Genomic DNA, 26721 nt, shown 5'->3' with positions numbered 1-26721 from the left:
CTGGACAGGAAGTGCATGATGGGCCTGAAGTGCATGGTGGACCGGAAGTGTAGGGTGGACCGGAAGTGCAAACTGGACCCGAAGTAGAAGGTGGACCGGAAGTACATGATGGTTCGGGAGTAGAACCTCAAGAGGAGGTATACATTCCATCGTTTGAATACGTTCCGGACGGCTGCCATCTACATAACGAGGGACCGCCGACTGATGATGAAGATGATGAGATAGGACCATTTTATCTCGTTGGCACACATGTGCCGAGATGAGCAGCTTTTCACCTCATATTACGAATCCATTTTCCAACAACAACATGCGAAACAGGAGCCAGAGAATGTAGACCAGCCGGGTGAAGGCGAAGCCCAGCCGGGTGAAGGCGAAGACCAGCCGGGTTGTGCCAAAGACCAGCCGGGGTCAAGGGGGTCAGGGGATAAACGGCGGAGGAAGTATTCGCCTTATGTGGGCAAGAGGAACATGACAGACAACCCACTTTTCGAGGAAGAAGTTGTGGACGAGCTACAAGATATTGATGACCTTGAGGATTTGGAGGGTTTGGAGGGGTTTGAAGAAGAGAGGCATAAAGTTTACCCCGTTCAAGCTCGAGAGTAATGAGCTTCCGTTGTGGAAGCCTGGTGATGTTTATAAGTATAGAGATTTCTTCTACGTCGTGTTGAGGTAGTACGCAATAATGACCAGAAGGCGGGTGCACGTGAAAAGAAATGACGGTGACAAACTTCGTGCGATTTGTAAAGGACAAGGCTGTGAGTGGTATGTGTACTTGAGGAAGCACGGAATACACAACGGTCATGATTAAGTGGTGATGAATATGCAACACGATCACGCGCACACATGCTCTCAGGTGTTGGATTCGAAGTGGCTGACGGCAAAGTGGCTAGGTGAGCGTTATATGGAGAAGATCAAAGCCAACCCTCACATTCCACTTGCAGCTATACGGCAGTGTGTCGATGAAGATTTTGGCCTGAAGATAGGTAGAATGAAGGCATATCGGGCCAGAGAGCACGCACTGGACGGCATATTCGGCTCTGCGGCAACCCAAATACAGAAACCTGTTCTACTACAAAGCCGAATTGGAGCGGACGCACCCTGATTCCAGCATACATATACATTATGAGAATACGAGGGATTCTGACGTCGTGGGTCTGAGATTCCTGAGGTTCTACTGCTGTCTAGGACCATTGAAAAAGGGATGGATGCAGTTATGTCGGCCAATTATCTTCTTCGGCGCTTGTTTCTTGCGAGGGATGTACAAAGGACAGCTCATGACAGCAATGAGGATTGATCCCAACAATGGCTGGTGGCCGATTGATTGGGCTGTGACTGAGGCCGAGAGTTATGTCCAGTGGAAGTGGTTCGTGGAGTACTTGTTTGATGACTTGAACTTGCATGCAAATGGCCCACGATATGTGTTTATGTCTGACCAACAAAAGGTATGGCCGCCGTGATTTCAATATTACATAATGTACGTGGTATGTGATTTAATTTTATTTGTGATTTGATCAATACATTATGTACTGGAACTGTGATTTTGTTGTAATGTTTTGTTGTGTTGCATCCATCAGGGCCTTGCAAAGTTGATTGTTGAGGAATTCCCACAGAGCGAGCATCGCTTCTGTGTTCAGCACATATACAACAATTTCAAGAAGAGATTTGTTGGAGAAAATTTCAAAGACCGGTTGTGGGAGATTGCCTCGAGTACCACCCTCGAACATTATGTGTTCAAGATAGATGCTTTGCAGACCGAGTATCCCCAAGCACATCAGTGGCTTTCTGGAGTTGCTCCCAAAGAAAAGTGGGTCGAGGCATTTTTCTCTCCACACACTTGTTGTGATGTGCTCCTCAACAACATTTGTGAGACATTCAATTCGAAGATTGCATTGGCTCGAGAGAAAGCAATTATCAGCATGTTGGAGGACATTCGAACAAGTCAAATGGAAAGAATTCAAATCAGAGGCCAGTGGATCAAAAGCTACGATCACGCAGTCCCTCCTGTTATCAAGGAGCTTGTTGATAAGTGGTACGCGAGGGCTTCATCGTGGAGGGCTACATGGAACGGACAGTCTTCGTACCAAGTAACTGGGCCGTCTGGCCAATATGTTGTCAACATGCGCGATTTTACATGCTCCTGCAGATTGTGGCAGCTAACCAGAATCCCGTGCACGCATGCTATCGCAACAATCAATAAGAATGGTGACGACGTGACGCGATTCGTTTCCCGCTATTATTTGAAGTCAACAATGATCATGTTGTACGAGAATGTCCTTTACCCCATCAATGGGGTGGACAATTGGCCCAAGACTACTTCTGATGGTGCGGTGGAACTGGCGCCCCCGAGGTCAAAGCGACAGCGTGGTAGGCCGAAGAAACTGAGACGTGAGGAGCCCCAGATTCGTCTTCATGCGGACGGAGGTGAGTCATTGCGTCGCAACTTCGTGATGAAATGTCGTCGGTGCGGTCTAGAAGGTCATAATAGGAGGACATGCAGCAATGATCCTAGGACAGATGCCCGTGCTCAGGTTGGGGAGACTTCGCAGCACAGCGGGTCGCGTGAACGTGGTGAGAGTACTTTGTCTGAATCGTCAAACAATCACCGACGCCTAGAGGTACTATGCAATAAGCATCTGCAACTATATTCTCTAATTGTATACAGTGCTTTCTCATATATACTTACTATACTATTAATTGTTGCAGCCTAATGTTTCGAATCCGAGACCAAGCGCTCGGACCAGGACTCAGCCTCAGAGATGCGGCCGCCGCGGTGATCAAGATTGACGGGTCTTACTTAATCTTAAAACTTTGTGTTTGTTTGGGATGGGTGAACAATTTTTTGTGGCAGTGTTGTGAAGTGTGGGGAGAATAGCAAAAGTGCTCGTGCGTGCTTCTGGTGTTATGCTAGGTCGAGATGCCAAGTCCTATGAATCCACTAGATCACTTGGTCTAGGAACTCAAGAGAACACGGAATGCTCTGTCGTTGGGCACACTAAACTCCCCTTCAAAGATCCATCAACCCGGATACTATGGATTAGTATAGAGAAGCAGGGGTCGATCCCACGAAGATGGACACGTAAGAAAGCATTTAGAAACTTTGGACAAGGGCGGCTGCTGCCACGCAAACTGGGTTGAGGTTTAACCACGACTAGACCTAGGCAAGAAATGTAAACACTAGACCTAGGAAACTGTAAACATGTTGAGACCAAACATCATCAAGACTACGGGATATTAAATTCTCTTCCTATACCGTGTAAACGGCTACCTAATAGAACCAGACAGGAAGCATATAACAGTGGGGACCATAATTCCAGAATTAGCAAGTACGACAGAAAGGCTACAAATAACAAACTGAAACTCTAACTAACAACGACATGCATTTTTTTAACTGAATAAAAAACGAAGATGAAGAAAACAGAGCACGTACCTATATTCGAACAAAATATAAAAGTTGGGTCGTCGGAAACTTACAACAAACCGGAAATAACACAGATCTACATATACTAGACGAAATGAAATGAAAACACGAAGGCTAGGCATAAATTTAAACCAACTCTGCTCAAATTCACGTCGGATGCTTAATCCACTCCGGATCCAAGCGATCCGAACCAAACAACAACCTCAATCAACGCCATATCTTCCGATCTAACAGATCTACTCCGATCAACACCGAATTCAAACGATTCCAGTCAACTCAGCTACAACATCGAATTCAAACCTCCGATTCAACTACCAACAAACTCTGATCAACCCGATCCAGCCATCACTCTGCACAGATTCAGTGAGCAATTGCGAAACGCATCCAACACAAGTAAACTAACTCAAACTCCAGAAAATCACAGGAGTGAAATCAGAAATCAACATCAACGACATAACAGAAAATTAAACTTGCATTAAACACAAAAATATTCGGTAAAAACAGAGAGCCGAGCTCCGAACGGCGAAGCTCGGTGAAATCCACAAAATAGGAGCAATTAAAATGGAACTTGTTTCTTCGCCCTCGACAGGACGGTGTTACAACCCAACTGAAATGCGAGAAAGTGAAAAGTGAACCCAAAATGCAAACCCCCAGAATTTCCCTCTAAATAACCCAAGTGTATAAAAGAAAAGTGAGCTACGAGCCACAGACTATTAATGAGGCCTCCACCCCAGAAGGTTCTTTCCTCCCCTCCTTTTTTTTTCAGAATGCATGCCTCATTCCTTATATAGGCGCGGACATAATCTTCTAGAAGCCTTCATAGAAATCTCCATTCTACCCTTCAGCTCCGAGATTTCCTCCGTCTTGCAATTTTCCTCCACAATGCTCACTTCTTCGCCAGTTTCCTCGGACATGTGATTGTCCTCTTCTTTTCCTGGACCTGGCGAAATTCTTCTATACACCTGGCTTAAAACGTGTGTTAGACCCAGTAAATCCACGAATTTATTCCCTAGACATATGCATGAAATTAGCCTTATCATGTTGATATGATGTGTATGCTAACTACGAGTTTTTATATTTTGGTGGCAGTGATGATATGATATATGTTATGTATGTTACAGACTAGTTTGTAACAAATTACTCTAGTATTTTGGTGGAAATGATATCATGAAAATTTTATTTTCATATTTCCATGCATGAAAATTGATTGATGGGAATTTTTCATATATTTCTATATTTCCATCCATGAAAATTTATTAATGAGAATCATATTTTGAATTTTCCATATATTACCATATTTTGAAATTTCCGTATTTTCCATAAATTGAATATTCTATATTTTCCATATTTCCATGCTTGAATAGTTGAATTTTCTATATTTTCCATATTTACATGCTTGAATTTTCTATATTTTCATATATTCTTTAATTAAATATTCTATGCATGAAATTTGGTGATTATTGGAATTTACTCATAATTAATGGAATAATTATGTTAATTATTTAGTGATTGGAAAATAAATGGATTCATTATTTATTAGTAAATAAATTTATTAATAAAACAAGCTCCCGAGGGGTAATCTTGTCCTGAAAAATGTAGTATGAGGACACCTCACTTTCATTAATTTCATTTGCTATCTCAACTAGGGCTGGCAAATCGTGCGGATTGGGTCGTTATCGGGTCAACCTGATAATGACCCAACCCAATTAGGCCTAACCTGAACCCGACCTGTTAAGGAAACTGTAAATCCGAACACGAACACGACCTGCTACCTTCAAATCCGAACACGACCCGCACCCGACACGAACCCGTTATCGACACGATATAATATGGGTTGACACGACACGATAACAACCTGAACCTGATATTACACGATTAAAACCTAATATTACACGATTAAACCTTAATTTTTAACCAAATTTACACAATTAAAATTCGTTTTATACTATTTAAACCTAATTTATAAGAAATTAAAAAATTAAAGTAATATATATTTTTATAAATAATAATAAAAATAATAATATTATTTCTTAATGGGTTACCCGCATCTGACCCGCATCCGACCCGAACCCAACCTGAAATTATCGGGTTCTTAATGGGTCAACCCGATAAGGACACGGATCCAATAAGACTTGACCCCAACCCAATAATTTCGTGCGGATTCGTGTCAGATTATCGTGTCGTGTCAAAAATTGACAGCCCTAATCTCAACTAGTTGACCTTAAATTCTTTTAGGTTGCTTCTCCCCTCTGCCTGTTTTCTTCGTCCTGTTGTTCCACATAACAGACAAGAAACCTCTACTTTCTCCTCTCTGTATAAAAACAAACACAATCCATCCAGCCACCCAATACAATATTCTTCTCAACAAACTCCCACCCCACCCCCCACAGAAAAAATGGAAGATTTCCACTTCCACTTCCTATGGCTTCTTCTCATCTCATATATTCTGTTTGTTCTTCTGCTCAAACTAGTGGTTCATCTGTGGTGGGCACCAAGGAGAGTTGAGAGCTTCTTCATGAAACAGGGGATCAAAGGCCCCAAATACCAGCTCTTCTTGGGGAATTTGAAGGAGTTAGCCAGCTTGAATATTCTGGCTTCTGCTCAATCCATGCCTCCTCTCTCTCACAACATTCTCCCTAGAGTCCTCTCTTTCTACCACCATTGGAAGAAGATATATGGTAAACTACTTTTTAGCCTCAAAATCTTCACTTTTTGGGGCGCTCCTGCTTGATTGTCAATCACATGTTGTGAGCTTTATATGCTGAGCCAAGAAAGTTGGTGTGAGCTGTGAAGGATCATTGTGTGTCTTTGTGTTGTGTAGGGTCTACACTATCCATTTGCCTTGTTATAATGTGATTTTAATCCCTCACCTTTTTCTTCCTCTTTTGGTATGCATCATGCAATTGAATCTCCACTGCATAAAAATCAAAACTTTACTTGAATTAGTGGGGAATTGCAGGCTCCATGTTCCTGGTGTGGTTTGGGCCAACAGCAAGGCTCACAGTCTCTGACCCAGCCCTAATCAGAGAGATCTTCATCTTGAAATCAGAGATGTTTGAAAAGAATGAGTCACCACCACTTGTGAGGAAAATTGAAGGTGATGGTTTGCTGAGCCTCAAGGGGGAGAAATGGTCCCACCACAGGAAGATCATCCAGCCAGCTTTCCACACAGAGAATCTCAAGGTAGGATTACTTTAACTAATTTTGGAAATTCTCAAAGGCTGTGATTAACTTGGAATGTGGAATTTGGTAGTTGATGATGCCAATGATGGCAAAGAGCATGGAAGCAGCAGTGATGAAATGGAGTGAGGGAATGTGCAATGGTGGGGAAGTGGAGGTGGATGTGTCTGATTGGTTCCAGAATCTGGTTGAGGATGTGATCACAAGAGCTACTTTTGGGAGAAGCTATGAGGAAGGGAAAGCCATTTTTGAGCTGCAATCTCAGCAGATGGTCCATGCCACTGAGGCTTATCAGAAGGTCTTCATCCCTGGTTATAGGTAAATTCAACTCAATTCAATCAATTTTGAAAAATTAGGGATTGTTTCGATTAATTGGTGTGATTTTGCAGATTTTTGCCGACTAAAAAGAACAGAATTTGTTGGAGGCTGGAGAAAGAAATTCGGAAATCGCTACTGAAGCTCATCGACGGGAGGCGGCGGCGGAGAGGGGAAGAAGGTGCGTCGGAGGAATGTCCGAACGATTTGCTGGAGGTGATGATTAAGGCGTCGGCGATCACCCCAAACGACGTCGTGGAGGAGTGCAAAACGATCTTCTTCGCCGGAAAGCACACCACCGCGAATCTGCTGACGTGGACGACCGTGCTATTGGCCATGCATCCAGAGTGGCAGGAGCAGGCACGTGACGAGGTCCTCCGCGTGTGCGGGGCACGTGACTCCCCTTCTAAAGACGGCCTCCTCCTCCCTAAGCTCAAAACGGTATTTAGTTAATTACTACTACTAAATTTTACTACTTAATTAATAAAATTGGAGTAAATGGGAAAAAATGGGTAATAATCTGGTGTGTTGATGGTGCAGCTGGGGATGATCCTGAACGAATCGCTGAGGCTGTACCCGCCGGCGGTGGCGATAATCCGACGGGCGAAGACGGAGGTGCAACTGGGTGGGGTCCACGTGCCGCGGGGGACGGAGCTGCTGATCCCGATCCTGGCCGTGCACCACGACCCGGCGCTGTGGTGCCACGACCCACACGAGTTCAACCCGGGCCGGTTCGCGAAGGGCATGGCGCACGCCGCGAAGCACCCGATGGCATACATGCCGTTCGGGCTCGGTGCGCGGCGGTGCGTGGGGCAGAATCTGGCCATATTCCAAGCCAAGCTGGCGATCGCCGTCATCCTGCGAAGGTTCTCGTTCGAGCTCGCGCCGAGCTACCAGCACGCGCCCTCCGTGCTCATGCTGCTCCACCCGCAGCACGGCGCGCCGATTGTGTTTAAAAAATTATAGTCTCCCTCTTTTTTTAATTTTAAAATATTATGAAAAAATTAAAAAAGAAAATTAGAGTGAAGGTAGTTATGAAGGGCAGTTTGGAGTGACAAATTTTTTTTTTCCACTAATTAGGGGTGTTTGGAATTTTTTAACTTTTTTTTGGGCACCTCTGTTTTTCTTGTTCTGACTTAGGATTTCATCTGACCCTTTTGCAGCAGCTCAGCCCTCAAATTTAATAGGTTGATGGTGTTAATTAGGTCGTTTTTACTTTTTATCATGTATTGATGAAGTGATCAAGAAAATATATGTATCTATCTTCTCTATCTTTTGTATTTGGGGTATGTAAATTTTTGGTCTGTTTTTATGGTTGTAATCATCTTGGGTTTTGGTAACTATATTGGCATTTGAGAATTGGGATGTATGCACTTTTGGACAGATTTTGCCTCAATAATAGTACTCCTACTATTTGCATCACACGTTGATTGAGTGCTTTATACTAAATTTAAGAAAGTAGTGTCTGATAATTAAATAAAATAAGAGAGTAACTTAAGAAACATAATCAAATGAATTAGATTAAACATATTATTTTTATTATAAAAATAAATAACTCAAATAATTTGTATTAATTCATATGAATTGAGATGGATGAAGCATATTGTAGAGGAAGAATTTTAAGATTATGAATAGAGTAAATAATAATTTTACCACCATTATTATACCGTATGAATTAGGATAGTAAGGAAATTTTAAACATGGCCACCTTTTAATATATTTATTTATTTATTTATTATTACTATTATTAGTTTTGGATAAGGATAGATCTATTAATTAACAAAAGTTAAACATCCAAAGTGAGTAACGCTTTCAGATAAAATTACTCTATTTATAAAACTCAAACGTAATGTCAATCTTCTAAGCTGAGATGATTAGATGAAATTGAGATTTTGGATAGGGCTTAGCTAAAAGAGTAAAATAAGCATTGGTGTTTTTTTTAATGTAATTTGCTATGATGATTCTTTGGCAAATGTGTAGGATATCACTCTTTTATTTATTTATTTATTATAAATTCAATTGCAGAAAAAAAAAAGAAAAGAAAATGAATAATTGTTGATAAATGTGATTGGTCTATATAGGAGTATATCCTCAATCCTGGCTGTCAATACTATTTCTTGAAGTCTAGAAATCACATTCTTGGATCTGCCTATCTTATCTAGCATGAATAAAGAATATGAAGACAGCTAAAAATGCCTATATATATAACTTAGAAACACTGTTACAATATATGAATCACTGCCGAAATGTCCCTTTTATATTTGCGAGTAAAAATAATTTACTATTTTAATAATAGTATCATTTATTTCTAGGTGTTTGCTTAAAATTATTTAATGTAAGAATTTATTTCACTATATTTCATGGGAAATATTCTATATGAGTAAAATATGAGAAGAATGTGTGACCATGTGTTATATACATGCACCTTATAATAATGAAACACAAACCATGTTGATGTATAATAAAAGTTAAAAATCCAAACCAAATTAATTAGGTATGTTGGCAATATTGTGTCTAAAACACGTATCGACTTTTCATGATCGGATTATATTCGAATGTTGTCATTTCTTGTGGTATACTACCAACATGCAATAATACAAACCAACGGGTAAATAAATAATTATTTCAGAGCTCAGTTGTTTGTTTTATTCGTTTTTACATTGTTTTTGTACTAAAGAATCTCGTTGCAGAGAGTAATACTTAATAGAGATTTTATCATTCCAAAATGATTAAAAATATACACACATATATGTAGTGTGTGTGCCGAATTTTGCAATTTATGAAAGGGTAGTGATTTAGAGACATAATGTCTCCAAGCCATAATACCCTTATGGCATTTTGACATAGATATATTTTTTATTATGACTAGTTTACCCAATATCATATTAAATGGATACAAATCTGTTTAAGGAATATTAAATCAAATTAAATATCTTTATCTAAATGCATATTTATTGATATGATTAGAGATAAAACTCGAAGCTTTTATATGTTTACATATCATTTTTTCATGTTAATTTTATACTATATTATTTATTTAAAAATCATGAATTTAGATTATAAATTAGTTACTATAGTATTAATTATCAAAATACATACTAAATTATTACTATTTAATAATAAAATAATTTGATAACTTCATATATTATTATTTTTACAAATAAATTTTATCTAATCAGTTGATAATTTAATTCTGAGTTATTTTCTTTTTTTATGTTATACTTTCACAGTCGGTTTTATTATTTTTTTTGTTAAATTTCTTATTCAAATTTGAATTGTATAATTAAATAATAGTAGTAGTTATTATGATGAATCATTTGTTTGCGTTATCTTTTGTATTTTTGTATTAATTTTCTTAGCTTTTATCACATGTAATATTTTTTTTATATTTTGATTGACAACTACTAGTTAGACTTCGACTCTATAAAATTATGCTTAGAAAATTAACTTTATAACGTTTCAAAAATTAAAAATTCTTGTATTTTAAAAAAAATTATTTATTAGTATTAAAAAATTATTAAAATTATAAGTCATAAAAATGGCTACATGTATATATATACTTAATTTCTAAGTGTTATCATCCAACGAAACGGTAATAGTACTCACATCAAATTATGTTATTAGTAGTATTAAATAATTATTAAAATTTAAAGTCATAAAAATGAGTACATGCATATAGATACTCAATTTTTTAGTGTTATCGTTCAACTAAATAGTAGTAATAGTCATTTGCATCAAATTATTTTATTAGTATTAAATAATTGTTAAAATTCTAAGTCATAAAAATGACTACATGCATATACATACTTAGTTTCTTAGTGTTATCGTCCAACGAAATAGTAATAGTCATTCTCATCAAATTATTTTATTAGTAATATTAAATAATTGTTAAAATTCTAAGTCATAAAAATGACTACATGCATATACATACTTAATTTGTTAGTGTTATCGTCCAACGAAATAGTAATCGTCATTCTCATCAAATTATTTTATTAGTAATATTAAATAATTTTTAAAATTCTAAGTCATTAAAATGACTACATGCATATACATACTTAATTTCTTAGTGTTATCGTCCAAAGAAATATTAATCGTCATTTGCATCAAATTATTTTATTAGTATTAAATAATTATTAAAATTCTAAGTCATAAAAATAATTACATGTGTATATGCACTTAATTTCTAATTGTTATCATCCATCGAAATAGTAATAGTCATTCTCATCAAATTATTTTTTTAGTATTAAATAATTATTAAAATTCTGAATCGTAAAAATGATTACATGCATATACATACTTAATTTCTTAGTGTTGTCGTCCAACGAAATAATAATAGTCATTCACATACAATTATTTTTTTTCTATAAGTAATGTGTAAAATTCTAAATTTTAAAATAGTAGTAGTATAAATATGTTATATACTTAATTTCTACTTGTTATCATCTAGTGAAATGATAATAGTCATTTGCATCAAATTATTTTATTAGTAATTATTAAACTTTGAAGTCATAAAATGACTACATGTGTATATATACTAAATTTCTTAGTGTTATTACCCAGCAAAATAGGAATATTCATTCGCATCCACGTATTTTGTTATTAAATAATCGTTAAAGTTCTATATTGTAAAAGACTAGTATAACGAAATAGTAATAGTCATTCTCATCAAATTATTTTATTAGTATTAAATTATTATTTAAATTCTGAATCATAAAAATGACTACATGCATATATACTTAGTTTCTTAGTGTTATCGTCCAACGAAATAGTAATAGTCATTCACGTCCAATTATTTTTTTTTGTTATTAATAATGTTTAAAATTCTAAATTTTAAAATACTAGTAGTAAATAGATGTATGTATAGATACTTAATTTTTTACTTGTTATGATCTCATGAAAGAAAGGGTTGTGCATGAAAAATGAAAATTTTTAATTGTGAAATATGACTATTAAATTTCTATAGCTAAATTATTTTAGCTATAGAAATTATTACTTAATTAAATTATTTTGACAGTATCTAACAATTTAATTCTAGTATACAAATTTAAATTGTTGTTCCCTAACATTTTGTCCATTAATAAATTAAAACATTTATAAATTTCAAATCTTAATTTTGATGGTATTAGAACTCAAGCAATTAAATTGATTTATTAATTTTATACACATAAATTATAGATTCAATAATGTTTTGTAATGATAAAATTGAGATTGAGTGTTAAATCTATTTAGTACCTATAAGTTTAGAATTCAAAAAATATAATTTTATAATGTATTATTTAAACAAAGTTTAAATTCATTATTTAAAATTATATTTTTTTCAAAATCGTGACTTAGCATCATTGGAGTATTTAATACACTTCATACAATTTGAGTATAATTTGCTTAAATCAAGCCATCCATATAAATACACACAACTTTCCTAAGCAAGTAATTCTTAAATATAAAAAAATGTTTTTATATGCACAAGGGTAGTATGGTATATGTACAAAACATTTATTTAAATAAAAATATAAAACAATCTAAAATGACTACTTTAATCTCATTATGTCTTAGACATTATGTCTCCAAAACATTTTTCTTTATGAAATGCAATGATTGTCTTATTTACCATAAAAATAGATAGATAGCCAGGCTGTCTAAGAAATACATATCTGTAGTACAAAATATTTGACACCATATATAGATATAGTTACATATAATTGGTGCTTACGTAAATCAATATCGGGGCATTAATTAAGCAATAATTGATCAATAATTTGGAGGGATATTTATCGAAAATAATGCAATGTTCATTTTATGCTTAGATAAATTACATGATCTGATGATGATCATATTCAAGCCTAAGTGAATATAGTACTATATTTTTTTATGAATCCAAAATCTCTATTTCTTCTATTTTTTGTTTAGGCCCTGCCCCTTATATATGAGCCCAATATACTTTGACTTGTAAGAATGCAGATACACCTACAAAACTGTATGGGTCAAATCAGCCCATTTATATGCGTCACCAACATATTCGATTGAATATTACCCATAAGCCATAACACACAAAAAATTGTGAATTATACCAAACTTAATAAGACTTGATACTAATTCATTAATTTTGTACGTGGTTGTGTTGAAATTTTCTAGTCCATATTATTTATTATCTGTAAATCCATACAAATCATAGTTATAATTAGTAGATCTTATATGATGATTAATAAACCTGATTATTACTTTAAATCCTATTTATTTGAATTTAATTTATTTCGAGTGTTTATAAATGAAATTTAGTCAAAAGATTAAAAACGATTGATCCGAAGTTAGTGTGGAAGGGGCAAAACACGTGCGACAATCTCCACGCGTGTGAGCCACTCACTACCATCGCCTCCTTCTCTTCCATTTTTCCCTTTCTACCACCAACATTTCTGTATCTAGAGAGTGAATCAAGCTGTCATCAATCAAAGGGGGAGACCTTAGATCATATCCGTGAGGTTAATCGGATCGGAATCATGTTTAGAAGGCTCGCTGTCCAGCTCCGCACTCTCGCTCCTCCTCGATCCGCTCCCAAGGCCGCCCAATTCTCCGTCGGATCATCCAGACCTACGGAGAATGTTGTCCGTTCAGCTACCGTATTTTCTCGCCGCTTCTCTTCGGAATCAGGTCTGCTTCTAAAAAACCCCTAATTTTTGGCTTTTTGTCGGGATCTATTCAATTCGATTTTGGTTCGTTTGCATGTTATTTGAAGTGTTTTTGTTCGTGTTTCTTTGTGCTATTTGTTGATTTTAAGGGAATGTGCCTAAAAAAGTGGAGGATGTAGTGCCGATTGCTACTGGTCATGAGCGCGAAGAGCTTCAGGCCGAGATTGAAGTGAGTCGCTTTTTATAATTTTTTATTTTGTTTCTATTGTCGTTGAATTGATATTGTTGAGAGCTGTTGATTACTCATTTACCAATATTTTTTTTGGTAGGGGAGGGACATTCTGGAGATCAATCATCCGTCTGGTCCATTTGGAACGAAGGTCAGTGCATTAATCCTCTTGTTGTAGCTGCAATTTCTTTCAATATTTTATGTGTTAGGAGACTAGACACTTAATCGTCCATAGGTAATGAGAAGTTTTGTTGTACTATTAATTTGTAGAAAAAGAATTATCTAAAGTGTGACTGTGACATGGCAGATTAATATCTGAATTAAATGAGAAGGCCTCTACTATTATTAGCTTGGGTAAAATGTAGACTCTTGTATTGGACACTGGTGTTGTAAAATTAAATTTGGAGAATAGACATGTCCCAGGAACCACTATATAAAGCTGGTGGAACTAGCAACTGAGTCGAGTGCAGTGGTGATCTCTTGGTGGCTGAGGGTAGGAATCCGGAATTTCATGTTTAGGATAATACATCCCGATGTATAAACAATAAACAATATTGGACTTTGGATCAAAGAATAACTCGACTGCCTTTCCTTTATTTGATTGGATGGACCAAAAACTCTACATGAAATTTATAGATGTTTCTCATCTCTCTCTCTCTCTGGGCATGTTAAATTTTTACTCATCTCAACCTTTGGTTGCTGGCAGGAAGAACCTGCCGTGATCAAGTCTTATTATGACAAAAGAATTGTGGGATGTCCCGGCGATGAAGGCGGTAAGACAATATGTATTTATCTTCTGTATCTCTTTGTATAAGCTATACACCACCTGTTCTACTTCTGTATGTGTCCTTGAGTTTGCGACCATATAATCTGTACCTGCAATTGTACAGAGGATGAGCATGACGTCGTTTGGTTTTGGCTGGAGAAGGGGAAGCCACATGAATGCCCAGTATGCTCACAGTACTTTGTGGTAAGTCCACAGAACACTAAATTTACTAGCCTAAATTTGGAATTGGCTTGTACTACTAGTTTACAATTCATATTCATCCTTAGTCGGTGCAGGTAAATTTTTTTCTGATGGGTGTAACTATGATTTCATAGCAACAATTTTTGTACAGTTCTCGCAGTATGTCATGTGAAAAAGGATTCATAGTTAGATATTCTAAGCACTTTAGCTCAGAAAGGAAATCTTTTGTTAATATCACTCTTATTAGGAGTGCTTCTGCTAAATCTTTACCTAGTGTGCCCTACACTTTTAGAAGCATATTGGCATGGAAATGAGAAATCGATGATATTATAAGCATACGGAAAACCTTTCTACTTCCACATGTTGTTTAAGAGCTATACATATAAAGACCCTCTAGTTGTAGCATTAAATTAGCTTATCTTATTTAGAAAGGTATATACTTTTGGGAGAATCCGACTGGGGACTATATGTTTTCTATGGTGAAAGTATTATCATGAATATTTTATACTATGATTTTGGAATTCAACACAGTTATTGCCCTCAAAATGTTCATGACCCATGTTTTTTGGTTGACAGTTGGAAGTAGTGGGCCCCGGTGGACCTCCTGATGGACATGGGGATGATGAAGATGGTCATCACCACTGAAACACAACACAGTTGGCGATTTTGCTGGTAGAAGAAAGACTTCTTCGGGTGAGAGAATGGTGAATCTTGTAACATTCTTCAGGGTTAAAGAGATTATTTGATTTTGCTTTGTTTTTTAAAGGATATATGTTAGTCTTGCTGTTGCTTTTGGCAACGATTGTAGCTGTTTCTCTTGGTTTTGGGGCTCTAAAGCATGATGGCCTATTCTGCCACTTGAAATACACTTACTCTTTCTCAAGGAGCTCGAAATAATCGACAGCACTATATTGTCTTCAAATGTGAGTATTTGCACCGTTCTGGAGCAATCCTTACTACTCTGCTTGTGTGGATGCTCGTGCATTTTGTCTTTGTTTTGGAAGAATTAAATTTGTCTTATTTTCTCAACCATTTACCTGTCGAACAATATTGCTAGCTGTGATGATGACGAAATAGCAGGCATTTTGTGATAACCTTTTGGTCAATATTTTATTGATAGTATGTGAAATCGCGATGAAACGCTACAGCAATGTCATTTATTCTTTATTGCTCTTGAATTTAATGTGTACTAGTGTTTATCAAATGTACTTATTTGTTAGATGTTTGTCTCTTTGTTTTTTTTGAGTGGCTGGTGATTTTGCAATTTGTAAGTACCCGTGCTTACCTAATTAACATCTAAAACAATATTTAAAAAATTACCATAACATAACTCAAACTAAACACCTGGACAGACAATCATGTAACCAATATTACCTTGATAGATGAAATTATAGAAGCTACGTCTACAAAATCAATCAATTTTAGAATTAGTTCGTTAAAACTAATAAAAAAATTGATGTTTAAAAAGTACTCCCTCCGTCCGAGAATAAGAGTTTCATTTTTCCATTTTAGTCCGTCCGCGATTAGGAGACTAATATAACATTTCTTAAACCTAGTGAATGAGACTTCTAATGGCGGATGGAGTGAGTATATGAAAATAAAATCTTATTTTTGAAGTTATATGTCCGACCAACTGATTCCTAAGTAGTAAAAGTTTAAGAACAAGCTTGATTGCTTTTTGCATCAGTTCAAGAAAATATTATTGTTGCGGATGAATACAAATAAAGGAACTTGATCGGAAAAAAAACTCACTCTTTTCAATTTAGTACAAATCAAGATCAACACTAATTGGATTCTTATATAAGCATAAGCAGAAATCTTCAGCTTTGAGCTAAGCATCGCTGCCCATCTATGCCTATTCTATTTGTCGACTCTAACTAGTTCGAAAAGGATCCACAATCCTTTCATCCAAGCTAATAGCATCATCTAAGGAGGCAAATTATAACTGCTTATACCTCACGAGCTCTACTATTCCACTTGACTCCTATAATGCTAATCTGTGCCCGAATAGGTTTCAGCCTCCGAATCATAATCTTTACCACTCATCTCGATTTCTTCTTCTTCTTCGTCTTCATCTTCTTCTCCAACATCTTCCGCATCATTATCGACTAGATTGTCGAGACGAGGTATGACATCGAGAGCTTTACCTCGATAAATCAGACCCGTTCTCATGAGATAGTAGACTTTGTCTCTATGTTTAGCCAGAGGATGTGGATTGACCAGCTTACCCCGTTGATACCCTTCTCTCAATGCCACGCTTGTAGTCTTGCATTTGAGCGAGAGGTAAAATATCCCGGGATATCGAGTAAAGATCCGAGTAAACCTATGGGGAAGATTAAACTCCTCCCTCAAACATCTCAAGTAATTTCTCTTAGTCTTCTTGTATATAGTGAGGCATAGAAACTCATGAAGCAACCCCACTACTCTTTTCTCCATAATATCACTGTTGGGATCAATTCCTCTTGAATCTTCATAAGGAGAGATGTAAGGCAGCTTTTGAAACTCATCCATCCATGCTTTCACCTTCTTTTGAGCTCCATAACCCCTCGGGAAACTCATTGGGAACTCTAATGCAGCCTTCCCCCTCCTGAATCCTCTGTACCGGGAAAATCCCTCGGTGCTCTCTTCTATGCTCTTCTCATTCATCTTCTGCAACAGAGAAACAGAAAACTCCTCTGGCCACTGTACTAGCTTCACGCAGTTGGTCCCACTAGTTCCCTTCACCACCCGAAAATGATCTGGATATTTTCTTATCAAGTTTCTGTCGAAATCGTCAGGCAATCCTAAATCCCATTTTAATGGATGCAAGGATTGAAAAGGCAGCTGTAGTCACATAAAACCATCATCAAGCATACTCAAAATGAAGAAAAAAATGGCCAGAGGAGCATCTATCACCAATTTGGTACAAATTTAACACACATTCCATTCTTGAAAATATAAAGAAAAAACCATTAGATTCAAACCACAAACACAACACACCTTCCTCAAAATTGATTAGAAATAAAACCAAAGCTAGCGATTTGATTCTTAGTACAAGCATCTAATAAAATGAAAAAAGGCAAATTGGTTACCCTTTGACTGCGAGTCATCATTAGAACCCTGCACAGCCTCTCCACGATATCACCTTCACACTGCTCATACACTCCCAGCTCCTTGTGATGCATCATCATTCCCAACTCAGTCAACTTGAAACATGCCAAAGAGGGGTATTTGGGATGAGGATACTCCTCGAATAGAGTGGGGTACCTACGCATGAAGCGCAGAGTGGGTACAGTGATGCCAAGCAGTTTCTGAGAATCTATGAGCGATTTGGAGGTTAAATATCCAGTGGGAGAGCGGATTATGGCATTTTTTATGAGAAAAGCAGCTTTAATATCTGTTTGGACGTCGATGTTGTGGTCCAGAGACCGGTTTTTGACCCATTTCAGCCGAACTTTGGCGATTGTGCGGCAATGGAGAAGATTGTGGAGTGGGAATTTCCCGAATGATGCTAGAGCTTTGTACTTGGAGTTCATCGCAAATCAATCCAAAAGATATTGATGCTAGAGGAGATAGAGCGCATCTGTTATGTGTGGTTGAGAGAGATTTGAAGCAGAACACAACAATCAGCTCAGCAAGGTTGGAACTAAGGGTGGCTGAAATTGTTGAAAAATCACAATAACAAATACATGTAAATATCTGTAAGTTTCTTAGAAAATCAACCAACAGAATGAAATACATAAATCCTGTACTGTTTTGAATAACACACAAGTCCATATTTTTTACACGTTATAGCAAAATGAGTAAAAGATAATGAGCATCGTTAGATCTCAAAAGGAAAAAGCCAACACATGTTCAATCCCAACTGCATTTGTGAGGCATATACACATAATAAAATGTCTTGTATCTCTGGAAGAAACATAATTCGCAACAATTCAATTACTTGGCCAAATTAGATTACAATTACAAGGTAATCAAAATCTTTCTCAATGTATCTTATGTCGACAGCTCTTGCTTTTTGCAAATTTCAGCTACGATTAAGCATGTTATTAACAAAAACCTAAAAATGAGATATAATTAGAGCACGCGCTCACCAGACACCAATAATTGCAGTTGATAAGAGGAACTGGAGAAGCTTAGGCGGCGGCGATCAATTGAAAGAGTCAGGGTTGCGTCTAAAACATTTTGGCAGGAAATTTTTTTTCTCTTCGATTTAATTTTAGTAGATTCAGGTCTAATAGAAAAGTTTAAATAAGTTGATGACTCAAAGAGAGGAATACAAAGTTTGGATAATTTTGATCAAGTGAGGGAAGGAGAGAGCTGGCGTTTCATCGGCGGCGACACTTCTTGCTTGGCCAAATCGCCGCCGGAATATTTTGAGAGAGAAGGTTTGGCAAAAAAATGGGAGCAGTTTTCATTTCTGCAAATGGGCCAGCACTTATTAATTTGATTTTGGGTTTAGCCCATTTAATTCTGTGTTCATTAACTTTGGGCTCGGATAATAAAGGGAATTTTGATGATGGGTTTAGTTAAGTAATTTGAGATTCCATCTATGTATTAATTGACTCTGGAGAATAGTATAATCAATTTAAGAAAGAATATAATTAATAGGGAGCATTAAGGTACTCAGACCATTCACATCCGTGCTCTTGCCAACGAGCACGGATGTAGACCCGGACCCACTTTTAGAGCATCCACAGCGGTTGAGCGTAGCCGTCCGTCCGTGCCAGCGGCGCGGCACCCGCTGCTCGCCGCTGCGCTCTTGCCGCTGGCACGGCGCTGCTCGATGCATCGAGCACGTCCATGCCAGCGAGCAGCCCACGTGTCAGCCGTCCATTGGCCAACGGCAATGCCATTGGCAATTTGATTTTTTTTAAAAAAATCGGATTTTAATTAAAAAATCTGATTAAAAAATAAAAAAAAATATATTTTCCCACTTCCCAAAAAATTATATTCGTTTTCATACCCACTTTTAATTTATTTTTTAATTTTTTCCACAAAAATACACATTTTCATCTATAAATACCCCCCACTCCCACACCAAAAATTCACACCACACTACACAATTCTCATCCAAATTCTCTCATTTCTATTCTTACAATTCTCAATCTTTCTTTCACTCACAACAAAAAAATGTCCGGCTCCGGCGATCACCCCTCCGGCTCCCACGGTTGGAACCCCGATTGGTTCGGTTCACAACCATTTCCTAGTTCAGAAAATAGAATATTCGGCCCCTCCTCAAACCCAAGGTTCGCAAGTTCCGGGAGGCTACCGGCCTTACCCGATCGACGACCAAGATGCCCCCGAAGGGCAATACGGGTGGACACCCGAACCACCCGTACCTAGAGCGGGAGGGAGCGGCCCCTCTCAAACTCCTCTTCTTCCTACTCGTGGTGTCCGCACCCCGTACACTCTGGGGAGATGGAGCAATTATTCAAAGCGTACTTGTCAATCTCCAAAGATTCGGAGGTTGGCACGAACCTATCCGGTGACCATTATTGGTGGCGCATCTGTCGCCGGTACAATCAAAACCGGTCGGCTGGAACAATCGAGTGCAACGAGAGTATGGTGCGCAATACCATATACAGAGCCAACGAAGAAATCTAAAATTCTAGGGTTATTACCTCCAGGTAGAGCGGTCGGCGAAGAGCGGCCGGAGCGAGCTTGACATCATCAGTTCCTCCTTGGCGACCTACCAATCCATGAACTACAAGCCGTTCAAGTACCTCAACATTTGGCAGGAGACGCGGGCGCATCCGAAGTATATGGGAGGCGTATCATCCTCCTCTAGCTCCTCCTCCAATATATCGATGTTGGTATCCCTATCCGACGCCTGCTCCGAGGATGTGGCTAGCCAACTTGGGTAGCCCCGACGCCGGCCCGAGTAGTTCCCAACGCCGGCCGCAAGGAAGGAAGAAGGCTAAGGCCAACCGCCGTCGCGCCGCGACTCCATCCGCCCTCACTCCCTATGTGCCACCTCAACCCCCACCAACTCGTTGTGGTGGATTTTGGCCCAACTCAATTTGGCCGATAGGTCAACTATGACCCCCGAGCAACTTCGATCGCATGTGACGATGATACGGGGTCTCCAAAGAAAATTGGAGGTAGAGCCGGATGAATAGTCATCCACGGGGGTAATTTTTATTTTTTAAGTGTTTAATTATGTAATTTTTAGGATTTTAATTATGTAATTTTTAATTTTTAGTATTTTAATTATGTAATTTTTATTTTTTTTGTAATTTTTAATATTATTTCGGGTATTTTTAATGCATTTTAATTTTTTGGAAATGTTTTTATTTAAATTGAATAATAGAATGGTGGGACCCTTGAGCTTGTTCTTGCGGAAGAGCACGGGTGTTGGTGTTGTGCTCTTGCCTAAGAGCAGTGAGTAAAAGTGGGACCGGACCCACATCCGTGCTCGTTGGCAAGAGCACGAATGTGAATTCTCTTACTCTCTGTCCTTAGGCAAGAGCACAACACTCACATCCGTGCTATTCCGGAAGGACAAGTTCAAGGGTCCCACCATTCTATTATTCAATTTAAATAAAAACATTTCCACAATATTAAAATACATTAAAATTACACGGAATACTATTACAAATTATAACAAAATAAAAATTAGATAATTAAAATTCTAAAAATTAAAGTTACGTAATTAAAATCCTAAAAATTAAAAATTACATAATTAAACTCCTAAAAAATAAAAATTACATAATTAAACTCCTAAAAATAAAAAATTACATAATTAAAGGCTAAAAATACTCCTGTGGAAGACTATTTATCCGGCTCTGCCCCCAATGTTCTTTGGAGACCCCGTATCATTGCTACATGCGATCGAAGTTGCTCGGGGGTCATAGTTGACCTATCCGCCAAATTGAGTTGGGCAAAAACCCCCCACAACGAGTTGGTGGGGGGTTGAGGTGGCACAAAGGGAGCGGGAGCTGGGGCAGATGGAGTTGCGGCGCGACGGCGGATGGAGTTGCGGCGCGACGGCGGTTGGCCGTCGACTTCTTCCTTCCTTGCGGCCGGCGTTGGGAACTACTCGGGCCGGCGTCGGGGCTACCCAAGTTAGCTCCGGCGAGCTGGGTAGACACCTCATCGGAGCCGGCGTCAGATAGGGATACCGACCTCGACCGTTTGCTGGAGGAGCTAGAGGAGGATGATACGCCTCCCCTATACTTCGGATGCACACGCACCTCCTGCCAAACATTGAGGTACTTGAATGGTTTGTAGTGTTGGGATTGGTAGGTGGTCAACGCGACACTGATGATGTCGACCTCGTTGGCTCTGTATATGGCATTGCACACCATACTCTCGTTGCGCTCGATTGTTCCAGCCGGCCGGTTTTGATTGTACCGGTGACAGACGCGCCACCAAAAATGATCCCCGGATTGGTTCGTGACAATCTCCGGATCTTCAGAGATAGACAAAAACGCTTTGAATAATTTATCCATCTCCCCCGGAGTGTACGGGGTGCGGGCACCATGAGTATGAAGATGAGGAGTTTGAAAGCTGTCGCTCCCTCCCGCTCTAGGTACGGGTGGTTCGGGTGCCCACCCGTATTGCCCATCGGGGGCATATTGGTCGTCCACCGGGTAAGGCCGATAGCCACCCGAAGCTTGCGAACTTTGGGTTTGAGGAGGGGCCGAAAATTCAGTTTTCGGACTTGGAAATGGTTGCGAGCCGAACCATTCGTGGTTCCAACCGCGGGAGTCGGAGGGGTGATCGCCGAAGCCGGACATTGTTTTGTTGTAAGAGTGAAAGAAAGATTGAGAATTGTAAGAATGAAAATGATAGAATTTAGATGAGAATTGTGTAGTGTGGTGTGAAATTTTTTATGTGGAAGTAGGGGTATTTATAGATGAAAATGTGAAATTTGGGGGGGGGGGGAAATTGAAAAATAAATTAAAAGTGGGGAGAAAACGGATATAATTTTTTGGAAAGTGGGTAAATATTTTTTTATTTTTAATTAGATTTTTTAATTAAAATCTGATTTTTTTTAAAAAAAATGAAATTCCAACGGCATTGCCGTTGGCCAATCAGGCGTTGACACGTGTGCTACTCGCTGGCACGGACGTGCTCGATGCATCGAGCAGCGCCGCGCCAACGGCAAGAGCGCAGCGGTGCGCCGCGCCGCTGGCACGGACGGACGGACAACGTAGTGTCACCGCTGCAGATGCTCTTACACCCCTTTACACCCTTTAGTGTTATACACAAAATAAATCACATCCATAGGATACATGGATTGGATGGATATGATTGAAATCACCCGAGCTACATTATTCGACTATTTTCGTACATTATCGGGGCAAAATTGGTATCATACAATAATGTGTAGCAGTTTCAAAACTGCAATTCCAAAATTTCAGCGAGATTAAATTGAGCAACGATTTCACGACCCTCTCTCTCCTCTCTTTCTCCGTCAATTCAACTCTCATTCCCTCTCTTCCCCCAATTCAACCCTCCCTCAAACCCTAGACGTCGTCTAATCTCATCACTCCATGGCATACTGCTAACCATTAGACCTCGGTATTCAACATTTGACCACGGTGACGGGCGTTGGATGGAAATTTTCAGAGAAAACTTCTATTAGACGATATTCAGGTAACTATTCGATGAATCCTTTCTCTTATTAAAGACGGACTTCGATTTTCAGATTATGTTTAAATTAGAAGTTGATTTTACATTATTGTAGGAAAATAAATACATTACTGAATGTCCGATTTAATAATTGCTACTCATTGTTACATTATTGAGTCGCATCATAGTTCTTTGCATTGGGTATCTTACTTTGCAACTGGTTCGTTGTATGATTTAACCTAATTCAGTGTTATTTAGGGGAAAAGGCGAAGAAGATGGTGAAAAAAGGGAGACCTGATAGGATAAACCTCCTATCGGGTTGATCGGCGTCCGTAGATCGGCGATCGATAAATATCTGTCGCGGGCGAGTGCCCGACTCGCCCGTCGAGTTAGACGGTTTTCTCACTTTGGAGAAGAGAATGAACGATAATATTGATATTCTTGATTGATTTTTCAAATGATTGCAATAACTCCTTTTTATAATGCTAATAACTAACTTACTTAACAAGAAAACAAAGATATGGAAAAGATACGCAAATAAACAAAAAGATACGCAAATCTCTAATTTAACTAACTAAATAATGCTCGTATCAACTCTCCCACGGTTGAAATCCACCTCGTCCTCAAGGTGTGAACTACGACACAATGAAGAGAGTCGAAAACATCAGAAACCAAATCTGGTGCTGTGCGCAGAACATCTTCCGTCGGGCAGCGGCGCAACTTCGGTTCGAGATGGTGGGAAGGCATAACTAGTTGCTGTGCGCGGGTGGATTCCCGTCGGGCAGCGACGTAGCTATGATTCGATCGGTGTGGCTAGTTTCTGTGCGCGGTGGATTCCCATCAGGCAGCGACATAGCTGTGATTCGATCGGCGTGTTGGAGGGTGAGATCATGATGAAAGCACCAATTTGATAGGATAAACCTCCTATCGGGTTGATCGGCGTCCGTAGATCGGCGATCGATAAATATCTGTCGAGGGCGAGTGCCCGACTCGCCCGTCGAGCTAGACGGTTTTCTCACTTTGGAGAAAAGAATGAACGATAATATTGATATTCTTGATTGATTTTTCAAATGATTACAATAACTCCTATTTATAATGCTAATAACTAACTACTTAACAAGAAAACAAAGATATGTAAAAGATACGCAAATAAACAAAGATGTGGAAAAGATACGCAAATCTCTAATTTAACTAACTAAATAATGCTCGTATCAAGACCCTTCAAATTTGTGTCGCAACCCACAATCGGTAAGCATTTATTAAACCATTTGTTAGAGTTTGTATACTATTTTATTTTCCTAGGAATAAAACCGATTATTTTTGTCATAATATATTATGTTTTACATTTAATGGATGTTTATTGCATGTTTAAATGTATAAGTAACTTAACAAAGTCTAAGTCTTTGTTTAGTAGACCGGTTGTGGGCGTCGTCCACTTTAAGGTAAAACGGTCAGTTCTGAACAAAGAAAAATAAAAATTTCACAACCCAACTATCGTGAAAGGTTGCAATGTTAGTCTGCATATTTATAAGCCTTACTAAAATAAGATGACATTGGTGTGGTAGAGCACTGAATTGGATCTAACAGCGAGACAAGTCTTTATGCTATCTACTGAAAGGCGAGGTCTTGATATTTATTTATTTCTTAATCAATGTACGTTAGCAGTGAACATACGGTATTGATTATACACTACTTTGACTTACCAAATAGTATGGGTTTTTCGCAACCCAATAATCTTGGTATATTGGGTAGTGGTGATTAATATCTAGCAGTGCTATTATATTGAATCGTTCGCGAGGTGAGTCTTGTTTGATAACGTCCTCAAGAGGAGCTCGAAATAAGGCTTTATTATTCGGAACCTAGTTAGTTGGAGTTTGATTACTTTATGATAATAAATAAGCATTTCTTGTCGAGTCCACTCTTGGAATTAATAAGATGTTAATTAATTAAGTCTATAGCAGGCACTAATTAATTAATGGATATTTCTATCTTAAGCGCGGGAAATAAATGACAAACAATGGAAACCCAGATTACTTATAATTTTGGATTTGGATGGGCAGTGCAATATTACTTCCGTAGTGACTGCTTGTAATATTTCAATATAAGCTTATATTAAATTGTGAGTTCAATTTAATTAGTAAAAAGCTAATTGGGAGAGACCATATCCAAAACTTTCCATAGATTCCTTTCTGAGCTCAATATGTGACTTAATATAAATAGAAGAATAAAGGAGACAGAAAAGTCACAATTTTATTCATAAAAATTTCGTCCCCCTCTCCTTCTCTGAAGAGGACGGAAATTCTCTCCAGCTCTCCTCCGAGAGATCAGTTTCGGTCTTATTTATTTAAGTCCTAGTATTTTGGTGAGATCAGTCCACCATAATATCAGCATACAGTCCGGGAACCAGTCAGAAGATTCGTGGTTTAGTACTCAAAATCTTCACGTGGAGAAGACGCTAGTTATCTTCGATTCTTTGGAGAATCATCAAGGTAAAATAGCTAATCCATAGAAAAGCATGTTTTAGGTTTCAATTATACTTAAAGTATGATTTTATTTGAGTTATGAGCATGAGGCCATCCACAACGCTGTTTCTATACCGTTCCTAAACCGTTCCTTAAACTACTATTTGCGGGCCCCACTGTACTTTTTAACTCCATTTCTTAACTAAGGAACGGAACCTGCAACCCTCTGTTCCTTATCCGTTCCTTAAATTACTATTCATTCAATTTCATTTTTTATTTTTATTTCCAACCCAATTCAATTAAAACAAACACACTTCATTAAAAAATATACAAATTTTAATCCACCAGCCAAATATGCAAATAATTTATTTCTTATCAAATTAGAAAAATGTATTTATTGCCCGTTAATTATCTTTGCTTAAAAACATTACTAATTGGAATAACAAAATTATAAAGAAGAATAAAATAATTAAATCTAAATAACCATCATCATTAACTAGCTTCAGATTCCATAACCATTTCCATTCTTCCATTATCACTCATTTCAAGCTTTCTCTCCCTCCAACAATGGCGGCAACACCACCACCAAAACTAAAACCAAATCCTTCACCACTGCGCTGCCCACCCCGACGCCACCCCCCTCGAGTGGGCGTCACGCACGACGTAGGGGGGAGCCACGTCGCCGAAGCGCGTGGCGGCACACACCGTGCCGCGTCTCGTGCCGACGGCACCCGGAACGACATGGGAACGACACGCCGACGGAACGCAGCGCCGCAACGCGTCGCGCGCCGGTTTCGTTCCGCCGGAACGAAACGCGGAACGGCCGCGACCCGCGTTGCGGGTGCTCTGATACATGTGATAATTACGCGAATAGAATTTGTCTAAATAATCTGCTAAATAGATCGTTTTATTATCTGATTTATTTGATGCACGGTTCCGTTGGGAACCCCTTCACCATTGTGGTTGAA

The 26721-nt window shown here is 38.4% G+C and overlaps 3 protein-coding genes across 5 annotated transcripts; 2 read left to right on the top strand and 1 right to left on the bottom strand.

The window, feature by feature from the left end:
- The first annotated feature begins 5712 nt into the window (after positions 1-5712).
- Positions 5713-8296, top strand: LOC121793533 (cytochrome P450 734A1-like). Its single transcript, XM_042191556.1, has 5 exons — positions 5713-6096; positions 6378-6601; positions 6672-6916; positions 6988-7354; positions 7454-8296. The coding sequence occupies exons 1-5, from the start codon at positions 5814-5816 to the stop codon at positions 7877-7879; spliced, it is 1545 nt and encodes a 514-aa protein (XP_042047490.1). The 5' UTR covers positions 5713-5813; the 3' UTR covers positions 7880-8296.
- A 4923-nt stretch (positions 8297-13219) lies between these two features.
- LOC121797189 (putative cytochrome c oxidase subunit 5b-like) lies at positions 13220-15761 on the top strand. 2 transcript variants are annotated; one of them, XM_042195935.1, is made up of 7 exons: positions 13220-13558; positions 13686-13765; positions 13866-13916; positions 14472-14538; positions 14656-14735; positions 15309-15425; positions 15499-15761. In XM_042195935.1, the coding sequence occupies exons 1-6, from the start codon at positions 13408-13410 to the stop codon at positions 15375-15377; spliced, it is 498 nt and encodes a 165-aa protein (XP_042051869.1). In that variant the 5' UTR covers positions 13220-13407; the 3' UTR covers positions 15378-15425; positions 15499-15761. The 2 variants fall into 2 exon arrangements, with proteins under 2 accessions (XP_042051869.1, XP_042051868.1); XM_042195934.1 differs by having other exon boundaries at positions 15309-15761.
- A 702-nt stretch (positions 15762-16463) lies between these two features.
- Positions 16464-19108, bottom strand: LOC121797188 (protein WHAT'S THIS FACTOR 9, mitochondrial-like). Of its 2 annotated transcripts, none has more exons than XM_042195933.1 (3): positions 18806-19108; positions 17804-18367; positions 16464-17555 (listed from the first exon to the last, which is right to left on the bottom strand). In XM_042195933.1, the coding sequence occupies exons 2-3, from the start codon at positions 18245-18247 to the stop codon at positions 16725-16727; spliced, it is 1275 nt and encodes a 424-aa protein (XP_042051867.1). In that variant the 5' UTR covers positions 18248-18367; positions 18806-19108; the 3' UTR covers positions 16464-16724. The 2 variants fall into 2 exon arrangements, with proteins under 2 accessions (XP_042051867.1, XP_042051866.1); XM_042195932.1 differs by having other exon boundaries at positions 17804-18294.
- Between the last annotated feature and the right edge of the window lie 7613 nt (positions 19109-26721).

The sequence above is a fragment of the Salvia splendens genome, chromosome 3 (assembly GCF_004379255.2).
Source record: "Salvia splendens isolate huo1 chromosome 3, SspV2, whole genome shotgun sequence".
NCBI lineage: Eukaryota > Viridiplantae > Streptophyta > Magnoliopsida > Lamiales > Lamiaceae > Salvia > Salvia splendens.
Note: the sequence above shows the minus strand (reverse complement) of the source record. Positions and strands in the feature narration are given on the sequence as shown.